Consider the following 13,185-nt stretch of genomic DNA (forward strand, 5'->3'; position numbering starts at 1 on the left):
CAGTAGTCATTAGTTTGCCGTTTATGCTTAAACCCTGTTATACTGTCTGCTGTTGAAAGTCATATACTATTATCTCAGAAAAAACTGAGAAAGAGTAGAATTTTAAAAGCAAGTAACATTAATGGTCTATTAATATTATCCTAGGCTTTTAGTGCAAGCCAAAATTTGAACATCACTCAAGGTGATTTCTAGATAGAATTGGCCTCATTACTGCCAGTTGGTTTTAGGTACTTAATTGATTTCAATATATAATTGAAGAATAGTGCTTAAGTAGAGTGTCGTAGGGAAGCCGCAGGGGACCTAGGCACTCTCCACTGTTTATCAGTATGTGAAGCCTTGGCCCAAATCCCTGAGTCTGTACAGACCTTAGTTTTCTCATCTATATGATGAGGAGGATGGCCTACATACTTGCCAAGGGGCTTCTCGGAACTAGAGTACATCTTTATACAGGTAACTTTGGAGTATTTTTACAAACAGATGAAATTTTGTGTTAAAAATAATTATATCAAAATTAGTTAATAAATGGAAATAGCCATTTGGAGGAAAAAGTTGACTTTGTATTACACACCAAAATAAATTCCAGCTAAATTAAAGAGTTAACTCTATAAAATGAAATAATTTCTAAAAGTAAGAAGAAACCCTATGAATATATGACTTTTTAGGCCAGAAAATGTGGGCGGGGTTGGGGGTGGGTGGGAGGCAGGGATCACAAGAGGAGAAATCAATATATAAAGATTGGTTTAATATTTATGTTCTAAATATTTAAAAATATGTTTTATACAGAAAAGTTTGAAATTTCTTTCCAGAAGCAAGAGTAACTCTAAAAGGCAAGTGACAAACTAAGAAGAAACAGTGGCCCAAAAAGAGGAAAAATAAAAGCATTAATGTTCTCGACAGAAAATGTTCTTATGAGTACTCAAATAGCACACAAGCAAAGACCATTAACATTTCACAGAAGAAGTACAGATAGGTACATGAAAACATGATGTTCAGCCTTAGTATATCAAGGAAATATTAAATATTTAAATAACATTTTCCTCCCTCAAATTGGTACCCCTGGAGTACTGTAAATTGACATAACTTTTCTTAAAATTTATTGAATCTATGTATGAAGCTTTTAAAAATATTCACATACTTAGACCAAGGCTTTCTATTTCTGTTCCTATTATTTCTAAAAAATACCAGAAATGGGCTCATTTTAGGCACAGAGGTAGTCATCACACTATGTCTAATTATCTTTAGGATGGACACAGATTGCCGTGGGGAAAACTTCGTGATGACACCTGTTTTTCCTACAGAATCCCCCCGCCACCATTACTTTCTCTGAGTGAGACTATGTCCCAGAGCGGGGGAGGGGGGGGCGCAGAAGGAGCGAGAATCTTAATTAGAAAAAAGATGCAAAACCACATAGTTAGAATTACCCCCCACTATTATACGTGTGTAAGAAAAATCTGTTTGTTAAAGTCTGTGGTGAACATGATGCCCGTCTGGCCTGAGCTGCTACAAAGAAACACATGGGTTCTCAGATTTAAAAAGGTAGCAATGAAATTGTAACACTTTTATGTAAACATGTTGCCTTCTGTTTGACAGCAAGAGGGCTGCGCCTTCCTCATACCGTGGGAGAGTTTCCATGTCTAATGTAGTATTTCTTGTGCTCCTGGAGGCTTGGCCTGGTTACTGGGCACGAGCCACGGCGAGTACATATGGTGGCTCTTCTGTGTGACCGAGCTCCAGCGCCCGTGTTCTCCTGGACTTACGTAAAGACGAGCAAGAGTCAACGTTCAGCTCATGGCAGACCGCTGTGCGCAGCTGCGCTGTGTTCAGCTCGGCAGAGAGGGCGAAACACCCCCTTCACCAGAAGGGACCGGTGGGGGAGTTTAAGCATTATTTTTCTTTTAATTTCAGGCTAGGAAATGGAATTATTTCTTTGACGGTTCTGTGTTCTATAAAAAGTATAAATATCTTTAGAAATGAGCCCTTCATTTTTCTCTGGAATTCCAAAAGGTAGCGCAGTTGTGAACCTTGGGTAGGCCTTCAGAAAGCATCTCACTTGCTTACCATTCTGCATGGATGAAATCTGGTGCCAGGCCACAGGAACAGCAGCTCATGCCAGCCTATCTTTTTAACTGTCCCTCTTTTATTGTTAGGATTGAAAACTTTGAAAAGAGAATCTATAGCTCTGCTATAAAATAAGGTATTAGTTTTACTTCGGGATTTTCTGTTGACACTTTTCCAGTTTAGGATAAAGGGAAGAATGAATGCCTGCTGGTAGTTGAGAGTAGAAACTTTTCTTTCACGAAATATTTTTAAATTTCAAAGAAATTGCAACCAGCTATTTCTAGAATCAGCGTGAATGCAGTTAGATATCGATTTACTTGCTAGAGTTGAAGGATATTCAGTGTTTGTTGTATTTTGGAGTTAAATTCTTGGGGTCGTGACAAAAGTGTTTGTGTTAAGAGATTATATGTAAGCTTTTTCTCTTGTTTACATAATAGAGGGGAAAACTAGTGGCAGTTTTTAAGTAAGTAGGATTTATCTCACCGTGTGGTAGCCAGCCGTTAAAAAAAACTGTTTCACAGCCGTAGGACTTCCTGTTTGGGGGCACAGAGTACCTCCTAGTAGGGTGGTTTTTAATAAACCCCACTCAAGAGTTTCTGTCTTCGGTCCAGTTGAGGCATGTGACAGCGAGGTGACATGACTTGTCTCCCAGGTTACATTCACAGAGTTAGTGTGTGATTTATTGAAATGCCCCTTATTTCATAATTTTATATTCGTCTTAGCACAAACGGCTACAAGTGAGCAAAGAATCAGAAGCTCCTCAGTATTTGTGAAATAACGGAAGGGGGGATATGGGCAGAAATTGGATTTGAGGATGAATGTTGCGGCGTTCTCTCAAATCATTCAAATACAGTATTGTGGCTCAGGTTTCGTACTTTTCAGATCTGGGTATTCACACTTTAAGAATACACCCAATGTCACGTTTTCTACGCCAAGGTTGAAAGCGGTCCTCTTCTTTCCAGGAGGCAGCAGCCATCCAAGTGGGATGTGTAAAGGTCTCAAATCCCCACCCTAGGATGCTGATAAAAACTAATTTTCATGCCCCTTTGATTTCACTTTGAGCAGCTAGTTCCTGCTGTATTTTAGCTGCATGGAACACAAATGCTAAGTACAGAGTACTTAGCAGGTGCTTTTCATTTCTCAAAGAAAGGTAGCATTTCACACGGATTTGATTTTAATGATTCCGTCCCTTCCTTTTCTCTCATTAGTAATATCCGCTGCTTCAAGATTGATCAGCCTTCCTCGGGAGACGCATCTGGAGCCCCAGCTGTCTGGAGCCACGGCTACACCGAAGCCTCGGGGGTGAAAAACAAGTGGGTGAAACTTGGGCGTGAGAAGCACCTCGAGGCCGCCCCCCTCCTGTGGTGGGGGAGACACGCAGTGCTAGCCCACACTTGCCCCGTGTCACAGCGATCTGAGCAGGATTCCCCAAAGGGAGGCCACCTCAGGCCTTCCGTTTGAACCGTGAGCTAAGCCGTGCGTGGCGTCACACACTCTTGTCTTTGTGAGCCATGTTGCTAGGAGACAGGGTGACAGGCACATTCGGTCTACAGGAGACTCCGGGGTTTGCAGAACGCCTCCGGTTTGAAAGGCATCCCTGCCCTTTGGAAAAGTCTATCTTTGTCTGAAGCCTGTTTACCAAGCAAAACCGGGGATAGTATTCGAGGAGACGTGGCGGTGATTGTGGCCCCGTGGAGCGGTGTCTTAGAGCCTACGATGGCGGGGCGGGGGCGCCGGGGCGGCTCGGCGGGGTAAGCAGCCGCTCTTGATTCAGCTCAGGTCGTGATCTCCCAGTCCTGGGATGGAGCCCCACATGGGGCTCTGCGCCCGACAGGGATTCTGCTTAAGGCTTTTTCTCCCTCTGCACCCCCATCCCCCAGCTCATACACTGGCTTTTATGCACACGCTCTAAAATGAATGAAGAAGTCTTTTAAAAAGAATGAATTAGGTTGGCAGGAGTTTCCGGTTCATTCCCTGTGACGTCAGCTGCTTGTCTTGCTGCCAGGTCCTGTCCATCTCAATGTCAGTTTCTTTCTTCCTTGTCTCAGGTGCAAATACTGGTTTTCCTGGGAACTGAATCAAGCTCTTCAGGTTGCTTTTTTATGAAGAGGAGCTAATAAGTAGTACCAGAAAATACCAGAAAAGGAAAGCCTCCCACAAATTAGAATAGCCATCATTAGCTCAGGTATCACAGCATGAAATACAGAGACTAGGGAAGAACAAAAGTGGAAGACGACTCCGCAATACCGAACATTTTACCCCGGGTGCACGTTAGAGTCGGTCGGGTGAGGAACTTCGATCTTTAACCTACGCCCAGTGTTTAAGAGTGTTTTAAGCTCTCCCCCAGGTGACTCTAGTGTGCGTCCAGGAATGGGAACCACTGACCAGCTGAATCTCTTTCACGGAAAATAAAAAATGGACTTGCAGTTGCCATGCTGCCCTTTTTTTTTTCTTTGAGCAGAAATCCGAATCAAGTTCTGGACCTGACTCGTTGATCCTTCTTTCCCTAAGGGTGGGACGTGGCATTGTGCTGTCTAGAGAAGAGTAGCCTCATCTCAGCACCTCTGCTCCGTTCGCCCCGTGAAGGCGGGATAACCAGCTGTGCCCGGGCTCCAGTCATTCTATTAGTTCTGTGTACTTTGCCTTGTGTTAGCACTGTCCTTCGGGGAGAAATTAGTACATTCTTTGGAGCACTCAGAGTTCCTTTCTGGAGATCTTTTTAAAAGACCTAGGTCTTGCTTATAACCAGCAGCATGTGAAACTGCTTCCGAATTCCAGAACACTGATGCGAAACCCAAGATTGGCTCTTAAACATCTCTGGATACTAAAATTGTGTTATCTACTCCTCTATATTAATGAATCAAGAGACAATTAGACCTGTTTTCTCTGCATAATTCCCCCTCCACCGTTACTTTTTCCGAGTGAGACTATGTGCCAGAGCAGGGCGGGGGTGGGTGGGGCAGAAGGAGCGAGAAGCTTAAGCAGGGGCCACACCCAGCCCCAACGGGGGGGGGGGGGGGGGGGGGGGGGTGATCTCATGACCCTGAGATCGTGACATCATGACCTGAGCTGAAATCAAGAGTCAAATGCTTAACCCACTGAGTCACCCAGATGCCCCAACTTTTTTAAAAAAAGGTTACACTGAAGTGTAACGTAGGTACACAAAAGTACGTCAGTAAGCACACAGCTCAGCGAACGGTCCCGCAGCGAGCGCACTGCACACCGCCATCGGCACTAAAGAACAGGTTACCGGCCCCTCAGCGTCCACAGCACCCGGGTCCTCACTTCACTTCCCCTTACTTTTTTGCCCTTTGGTTTTCCCAGAAGTCTCGCAAGCGTTGTTTGGTTTTTTGTTCTGTTTTGAATTGTTGGCAAAGTGGTCGGGTAGACAAGAAGCTTGAGGCTTGCCATCTTGAAGGAAGGAGAGGGGTTGTGCCTGCCTTCCGGTCCCAGATCTCTGTTCTTTTCCCCTCCCCAGGGCTTGTGGCATTGCCTCCCCAGCCAGTCATTTCAGATCCTTTGGGGAAACCGAGGCAGGGAGCTGCAACTGAATAATTTAGATTCTTTCTCAGACTAAAAAACAGGAAGTTTTAGTAGAAAAGAATCACTACTGTATTTTTTAAAGTTTTTTTTTTTTTTTTAATGCATACCCTCATTCTGACTAGCGAGGGGAGCTTACAGAAGGAAGATAGAATTAGGGTTATTGAATTTTACTTTGCTACAAATAGCCATGGAACTTAGGAGGACTTGTTTTCCTTAATAAATGGAGGCAAGGATTTCGGAGTACTGACGAAAGAGCCGGGCTGCCTGGCTTGAATCTGAGCTTCCTACGTATTTGCTCTGTGACCTTGGGCAGTTACTCAGCCTCTCTTTGGCTAAAGTTCCTCAGCTGTAGAACGGCACTAAAAGGAGTGCCTGTCCATGTCATAGGGTTGTTGTAAGGATCCCAAGTCACCCATATGTGAAGTACTTAGAACAACACGTGCTGTAAACGGGCGTGTGAGCGTGAGCTGTTGTTAAGGACAATGGTTCTTAGGACTATTTATCCTCTAACTCTGGGAGAACTAAGGTTTTTTTCAGGTTCCTATCTCTGTCTAGCTATGATGTAGATAGGTACTTTACTGTTCTTATTAATGTATACAGAATAAGAAGTTATTAATATTCAATAAAATGCACCCTTTTAAGAGCACAGCCCTGTAGGTTTTGATGAAAGGACGTGATTGTGTAAACACCACCACAGTCAAGTTCTAGAGGAGTTCCAGCACCCCCAGAACTCTCCCGTGACCCCATGTTGTCAGTTCTCCTCCTGACCCCAGACCTTGGCAGCTCTCGACCTGTTTTTGTTGAATGTCACATAAATAGAATAATAGAGAAGACGCCGCCTCAGTCTTCCTTGTTTCACTTAGCGTGATGCATTGACATTCATCTGTGATGTCACACGTTAGTTCCCCTTTGCCGCTGAGTACTCCTCCATTGCATGAATGTATTGTCGTTGTCCGTTCACCATCTGAAATCGATGTAGAGTCCCAGGTTCCTAGCAAGTACAGCTGTTAAGGCTCTAAAGAGCCGTGTACAGGTTTTTGTGCGAACCTGTTTTCTCTTGGGTAAATACTTAGGAGTAGGATTATATGTATTTAGTTCCCAACTGCCAGATTCCTTTCCAGTGTTGCATTCCCAGCCATAACGTGTGAGAATTCCTGCCGCACATCCATACCGGCGCTTCCTGTGGTCAGGTGGTGGTGGCAAGTTTGGGCCCTTCTAATAGTCATAGCTCAGTGTGGTTTAATTCTGCTTCTCGTGATGGCTGATGATGCTGACCTTCTTCCCATGCATTTATCATCCATCCACATATCTTTGGGGAGAACAGATTCCTTCATGTCAAATATGATTACTGAAGGTATTTTTGTAGACACCCTTTATCAGGTTAAGAAAATTGGCTTCTAATCATGCTTTGCTAAATGTTTTTGTCATAGGCTTTTTCTGCGTTCAGTTGAGATGACCATATGTTTGTTTCCGTAGTCTGTTGATGATGGTAAATTCCATGGATTTTTGAATGTTGAATCAGCTTTGCATGCCCAGGATGAATTCTGCCTGGTCATGCATGATGTATAATTCTTTTCATTTGCTGCTGGATTCCATTTGCTCACGTCTGTGTTCATGATGGACATTAGCCTGTAGTTGTCTTGTGATGTCTTTGGCTTTGGCATCAGGGTAATGCTGGACTCAGGTTGAGGAGTGTTTCTCCTCTTCTTTAGTTTTCTTGAGACGTTTGTACAGAATTGATAAAGGTTTGGTAGAATTTACCAATAAAAGCCATCTGGGCCTGGAATTTCCTTTGGTGTCTAACTGTACATTCTATTTCTTTGCTGTGGGATTATCTATCTCTTCTAGACTGAACTTTGGTAATTCAGGTCTTTTAAGGAATTTATCCCACTCATCTAGTTTTCAAGTTTGACAGACTTGTTCATAATATTATCTTTTAAAATCTGTAGGATCTGTGTGCTCTCCTTCCTGATACTGGTAATGTGTCTTTTTATAGTGATCAGTTTGGCTTGAGGTTAATTAATTTTATTATATTCTCAAAGAACCAGTTTTGGTCTTGTTGATTTCCCCCTATTTCTGATCTCTAGTTCATTGATTTTGGCTTATTTTTATTATTTCCTTTCTGCTTGCTTTCAGTTTGTTTTGCTCTTTTCTTAATATTCTAATATAAGCATTTAGAGCTATGAATTTCCTTCTAAGCAATTTCTCCAATATGGAGAATGTACTTTGAATGACTTGAATCCTTTAAATTTTTTGAGACTTTTTATGACCTAGAATATGGTCTGTCTGGGTGAATATTCTGTGCATTTGGAAAAAATGAGTATTTTGTTGTTGGGGTAGGATATCAATTAGATCAAGTTGGTTGATGATGTTGAAGTCTTGAGTTTCTTACTGATGATCTGCTTCTTCTGTCATTGGCTGAGAGACTGTAATTATGGGTTTGTTTCTCCTAGTTTTATCAGTTTTGCTTCATGTATTTCAAAGTTGTCTTAAGTGCATAAACATTTAAGATGTTATAGCTTTATAATGAATGAACTGATCCTTTCATTATCAAATGACTATCTGTAATATTCTTTGTTCTGTAGTATACTTTAATCTTAATGTATCTTCTCCAGTTTTCTTTGGATTAGTTTAGTATATCTTTTATCCTTCTACTTTTAATCTTTTTATATATAAAGTAGGTTTATTACAGGCAGCATATAGTTAGATCTTGGTTTGGGGTTTTTTTTTTTTGTTATTGTTGTTGTTGTTTGATTTTTTTTTTTTTTTCTTTTTCTTTCCAATCCAGTCTTTGTCTTCTGGGGCGGTATTTAGACCACTGGTAGATTTAATGGAATGATCTGGTTAGGTTAAATCTGCCAACTGTTTTTTGTCTCATCTGTTCTTTATTCCTTTTCCCTTTTTCTTCTTTTGGATTTATGATTCCATTTTATTTCCTTTATTCATTATTAGTTACGCCTTTTGTTCAGTATTTGTAGTATATCTTTAATTATAGTTTACCTTCAAATAATAAGTTAATCTATCACTTTACATCTAAGAACCTTACAGTGTGTATCTCCGTTTCCCGTCTCCTGGTCTTTGCGCCAGTGCTGTGTTTCACTTACGGTAAAAACCCCAAAATACACGGTCATCATTTTTACTTTAGTAGTCATTTTCTAAAGCAGTGGTTCTCAGCGTCCGTGCTATTGACATTTTGAGCCAGAGGCAGGCAGGGAGGGAGGGACTGTCCTGTGCTTTGTAGGAGGCCAAACTGCCCCCCTTGGCCTCTGCCCACCACATGTCAGCTGCACGGTCCCTCCCAACTGTGACAATCAGAAATGTGTCCCGCGGGTAGAATTGCCCCCATTGGGAATCACTGCTTGAAAATGATTTTTGGAATGAGTTTTATATTTACTCATCTCTTTGTCATCTCTTGTCATTTCCGTCTGGTATTTTCTTCTGCTTCACGTGCCCCTTCTGCATTTCTTACACGGCCGGTCTCGGTGGTCAGTTTTTGTGCATCTGAAAACGTCTTTATTGCACCTTAACTTTTGAAAGCGATTTTTTAAAAGATTTTACTTATTTATTTGACAGAGAGAGAACAAGTAGGCAGAGAAGAAAGCAACTTTCACTGATGGAGAGATGCAGGCTGACCGGTTCTTACTGTCCGTACTTTGAAGACACCGCCCTGCTGTGTTCCCTTGTTTCCTGTCCGTGTCTGCGTTCCTCTCCCTGCTCCCCGCCCTTAGTCCTGCCGATCAGCTGCTGCTGTTGCTTTTCCGTTTTCTTTGCTTACTGTTTGTCGAGCTGCTTGTGTCCGTAGGTTGATAGTTTTCATCAGATTTGAAATCTCTTCAACCAGGAAATTCTTCAAAGGCTTTTCCTGTTCTCTCTCCTCCCTTGAAGACTCCAGTTCCGGCGCGCCTGCCTGAGGTTGCCCGGCGCTCCCGGGTGCCCTGGCCTCGCGTGTCTGCCCGTCTGCTGTGCTCGCGGGGTTTCCCTCGGGAGGTCTGTGGGCCGCAGTGAAGTTACTTGGAAACAACGTGCTTGTGGAGAGGCTCAGGGTGCGGGGGCCCTGCTGGCCTCCGGAGCGCACGCCACCTCCCTTGCTCCGCCTGCAGCCCCGACGGACGCCTTCTCCCTTGGCTCTTTCCCCCCCCGAAGCCCAGAAACTTCCTCCGGGTCAGAAGCTGGGCCGGCTTCAGGCTTGCTCTGTGACCCAAGCCTCTTAGCAGTCGGTGTCTGAATACCCTTGTTCCATTGGTTTGGTGTGTTGCTTTTTTTTGTTTGTTTTTTGCCCTGCCTTTGTGAGTTGTTTGAGAAAACACAAACAAACATAACAAAAGGGCCCAGCGTCCTGGTTGGTACTCCAGCTCTGCCCGGTGTGGAAGTTCCCTTAATAAGCGTGTTAGGGATGCCTGTGGACGTCTGGATTCATACCGTCCATACATCTTGTTCTATTTCCCATACCTCCTCTTCTTTTTCTTTCTCGGCCGTTCAGAAATAAAATCAGAAGCCTGGGGGGGGGAGGGCGGCCTATGTGAGGTGTGGGTTTCATCGTCCTTCTTTGCGTTACGGAAATGAGTTGGAATCAGTTAGCTGGGGTGAGTTTGCCTTAGTCACTCTTCCCTCGTCTGAGGTCAGGAAGGAAGAGACGAGACTCGGCGTGGTGTTGGGCTGGGGAAGGGAGGAGGGCGGACTCGGCACCCATCACTGTGGCCCGGCAGGTACGCAGCAGCCATCACTCTCGCCCCACAGGTTGTGTGTTGCGGCGCTGTCAGTGAACAACTTCTGTGACAACCGGGAGGCCCTGTACGGGGTGTTTGACGGAGACCGGAACGTGGAGGTGCCCTCCCTTCTCCAGTGCACCATGAGTGACATTCTGGCCGAAGAGCTGCAGAAGACAAGAAACGAGGAGGAGTACATGGTGAACACGTTCATTGTCATGCAAAGGTGAGAACCTTCCGGTCCCTGCGGGGTTTCTTGCTCCCCTGGAGTGTTTGGCCAGTGGTCTCAAAGCACCGTTTGTCGCCGGTGGGCATGTGTGGGCATACAGGAGGCACTCGGGTGATCTGGTTTTGCATAAGGATCTGGGCTCAACCGTGTCCCCTGGAGACATACCGGGGCTCAGACGACCTTGGAGGAGGCTGAGTCAGTGACAGGAATTTAGTGTGGAGCTTTTGGTCACCTTAGAAGCTGTGAATCTGTGTTTGCAACTCTCAGGGACGAATGCCACAAGCATTCCCTCCTTCGAAGAATTGCTCCTTCTTAAGTCACTTCAGTGGCTTTGTAGGTTGTCAAGGAATTGTCTGTTCATCCTGTACTGCAAATACACCTGGGCCCAGGAAACGGGGCGTGTGCTGAAGGTCATGAGAACAATGCCGAGCGCCCCCTTTTCTCTCCCATGCTCATCGGCCAGAGGAGGTAGCTCTGCAACAGGGGTAGAAAAAGTATGTGCTCAGAGTGCTGGTTGGGAGCCAGCCTTTAAAGTCACGCCGAGTCCTGAAGAGCTCGGGAAAGACGCTCCAGTGAGGCTCTCTGCTTCTGGGCTCACTCTGCCCTTCAGATCGCGGTGGGCATGGACTGTTAGCAAGTGACTACTGGTAACATGATATTTAGTGATCCCTTAACTGTACCAGTCATTGTTTTAAATACCCCGCATGCCGTACAGTAACACTGACTATCTCATGGGGTAGAATGCGCTTACCTTACCGATGGGAAACTGAGGTACAGAGAAGTCAAACAAGTTTCTCTTCAGTAGATGACGCAGCCAGAGTTTGACCTGGTACAGGCAGTAAGACTGCAGAGAACATCCCAACAACCAGCCACATCGATCTGCTTTTCTGTTTTATCACCCTTGTGTCCTGGGGAGAGAAGCAAACACAAATCCTCATATGCACAAATGTGTGCACATACCCCCTTCATACCCGCACTCCAGAGAGGTCACTTTCTATCGACACTCGAGCACTGAACAAGAATTCAGAACCTCGGACTGATCCCCCAGCTGTGCTGGTCCCCATGTACCGGCCAGTTGCTGGCTTTGCTCAGAGGAGCATTGTGCCTTGAGAGGGAGGGGGTAGGCTGTTTCCCCCGGTCAGGCCTCCGGCCCCGTCTGGTCAGGGAAGGCCACGGGTCCGAGCTCACAGACCCGGATTGTCGACCCATCTCCAGCGCCATTTGTGGTAAGAGGACATGGGATCTGGAGAGATCTTTCTCAGCCCCGGAAGAACCGCGTGTCTTCTTGGGGCTGACACCCTAGCTTACTCGAGCGGGCAGCGCTGGTTTCCATGGCTGGTGCCGCTGCTCGCCTAACATTGACCGTTGATAGGAGCTGACAGGACCCACAGGTCTGCCCGGAAAACAGGAGCGTGTCTTCGCCTTCTTGTTTCGGTGCCACTCGAGATCCGCCGGGCGCTCGGAGGCTTGGGATGGGAGTTCTTGGCTCCTTTCGCCAGAACTTGCGGGTGCTGCGTGTGCTCCGTGCAGAAAGTAGGGCCACGGATAAAAGGGGTAGATCTCCAACACTTTGGAGCTTGGTCTCTAGACAGTCCTTCCTGTGAATATTCTGGAATAAGTAACACTGGTAGAGAAAGGCAAGGCAAGAACATGAATGGTCCAGAAATTAAAGGCTCATTAATACCAGCCAGTGTCTTTACAGAGGACAAGAGGGTGGGCATCCAGGTCACGCTGAGGCGCGTGGGTCTGTGTGTGGAGTGGTGACGCCTGTTGAAGGGCTCGCTCGGTTCCCTCGCTGGGGGCGGGCGGGATGGAAATGGGCGGGCGGGAGAGAGCTAGCCCTTCCGCTGCCGTCCCTGCAGTGTCACGATGAGGGAGCAGGAGGCAGGATGCAGCAGGCCAAGGGTGCCTTCAGTGGTGAAGGGACTGTCCCCGAGCTGTGAGCAGACAAGAGGGCTGGGGCTGGGGGCAGACTCCGCACACAGGCCCTTTCCCCTGGAGAAGCCGAGCAGCTCTTGCTTTGGTGAGAGAGGCCGAGTGGAACGGGCTGTGTTTCTCCTCCTAGGCCTCGTGCTGAGTTCGCGAAACTGACTCTGACAGGTTGTGTCTGGGTTCTTACCTGTGCTCTCTGGGTTCCAGGAAACTTGGAACCGCGGGGCAGAAACTTGGAGGCGCGGCTGTCCTCTGTCATATCAAGCATGATCCCATGGAGCCAGGAGGATCCTTCACCCTGACCTCTGCAAACGTGGGCAAGTGCCAGACGGTTCTCTGTCGGAACGGGAAGCCGTTGCCTCTGTCCCGATCGTACGTCATGAGCTGTGAGGAAGAACGGAAGAGAATTAAACAGCACAAGGCCATTATCACAGAGGTGAGGAGAACGCGGTTTTCCTCGGGGTGGCAGGGAGGATGGGGCCAGGGTCACGGCAGAAACCGGTAACATCCCAAGTCTGCAGGGTCACAAAGCAGAGGCTCTGAGTGAGAGGTCAAGACGTCACAGAAGGGATCATGAACTTCTCCATGGCTTCCCTGGGTCCGAGGCTCTGCCCGGTGCCTCGTGGCCTTAGCTCAGCCGAGGCTCACCAGCCCCTCTGTGAAGGCTCCGGTTCCGGACTTGAGGGGGTGCCCCAAGGGCCACTGCTGGGGCGGGTA

At 46.2% G+C, this 13,185-nt stretch overlaps 1 protein-coding gene across 1 annotated transcript in view; it reads left to right on the top strand.

Moving 5' to 3' along the window:
• PHLPP1 (PH domain and leucine rich repeat protein phosphatase 1) overlaps window positions 1–13,185 on the top strand; it is a 208,308-nt gene that overhangs the window by 192,433 nt on the left and 2,690 nt on the right. The window contains exons 14-16 of the mRNA XM_046025178.1: window positions 3,267–3,371; window positions 10,339–10,533; window positions 12,676–12,904. Of these exons, the coding sequence (XP_045881134.1) occupies window positions 3,267–3,371; window positions 10,339–10,533; window positions 12,676–12,904 (529 nt within the window). The remainder of the gene's footprint in view (window positions 1–3,266; window positions 3,372–10,338; window positions 10,534–12,675; window positions 12,905–13,185) is intronic.

Source organism: Meles meles, chromosome 12, assembly GCF_922984935.1.
Source record: "Meles meles chromosome 12, mMelMel3.1 paternal haplotype, whole genome shotgun sequence".
In the NCBI taxonomy this organism is placed as follows: domain Eukaryota; kingdom Metazoa; phylum Chordata; class Mammalia; order Carnivora; family Mustelidae; genus Meles; species Meles meles.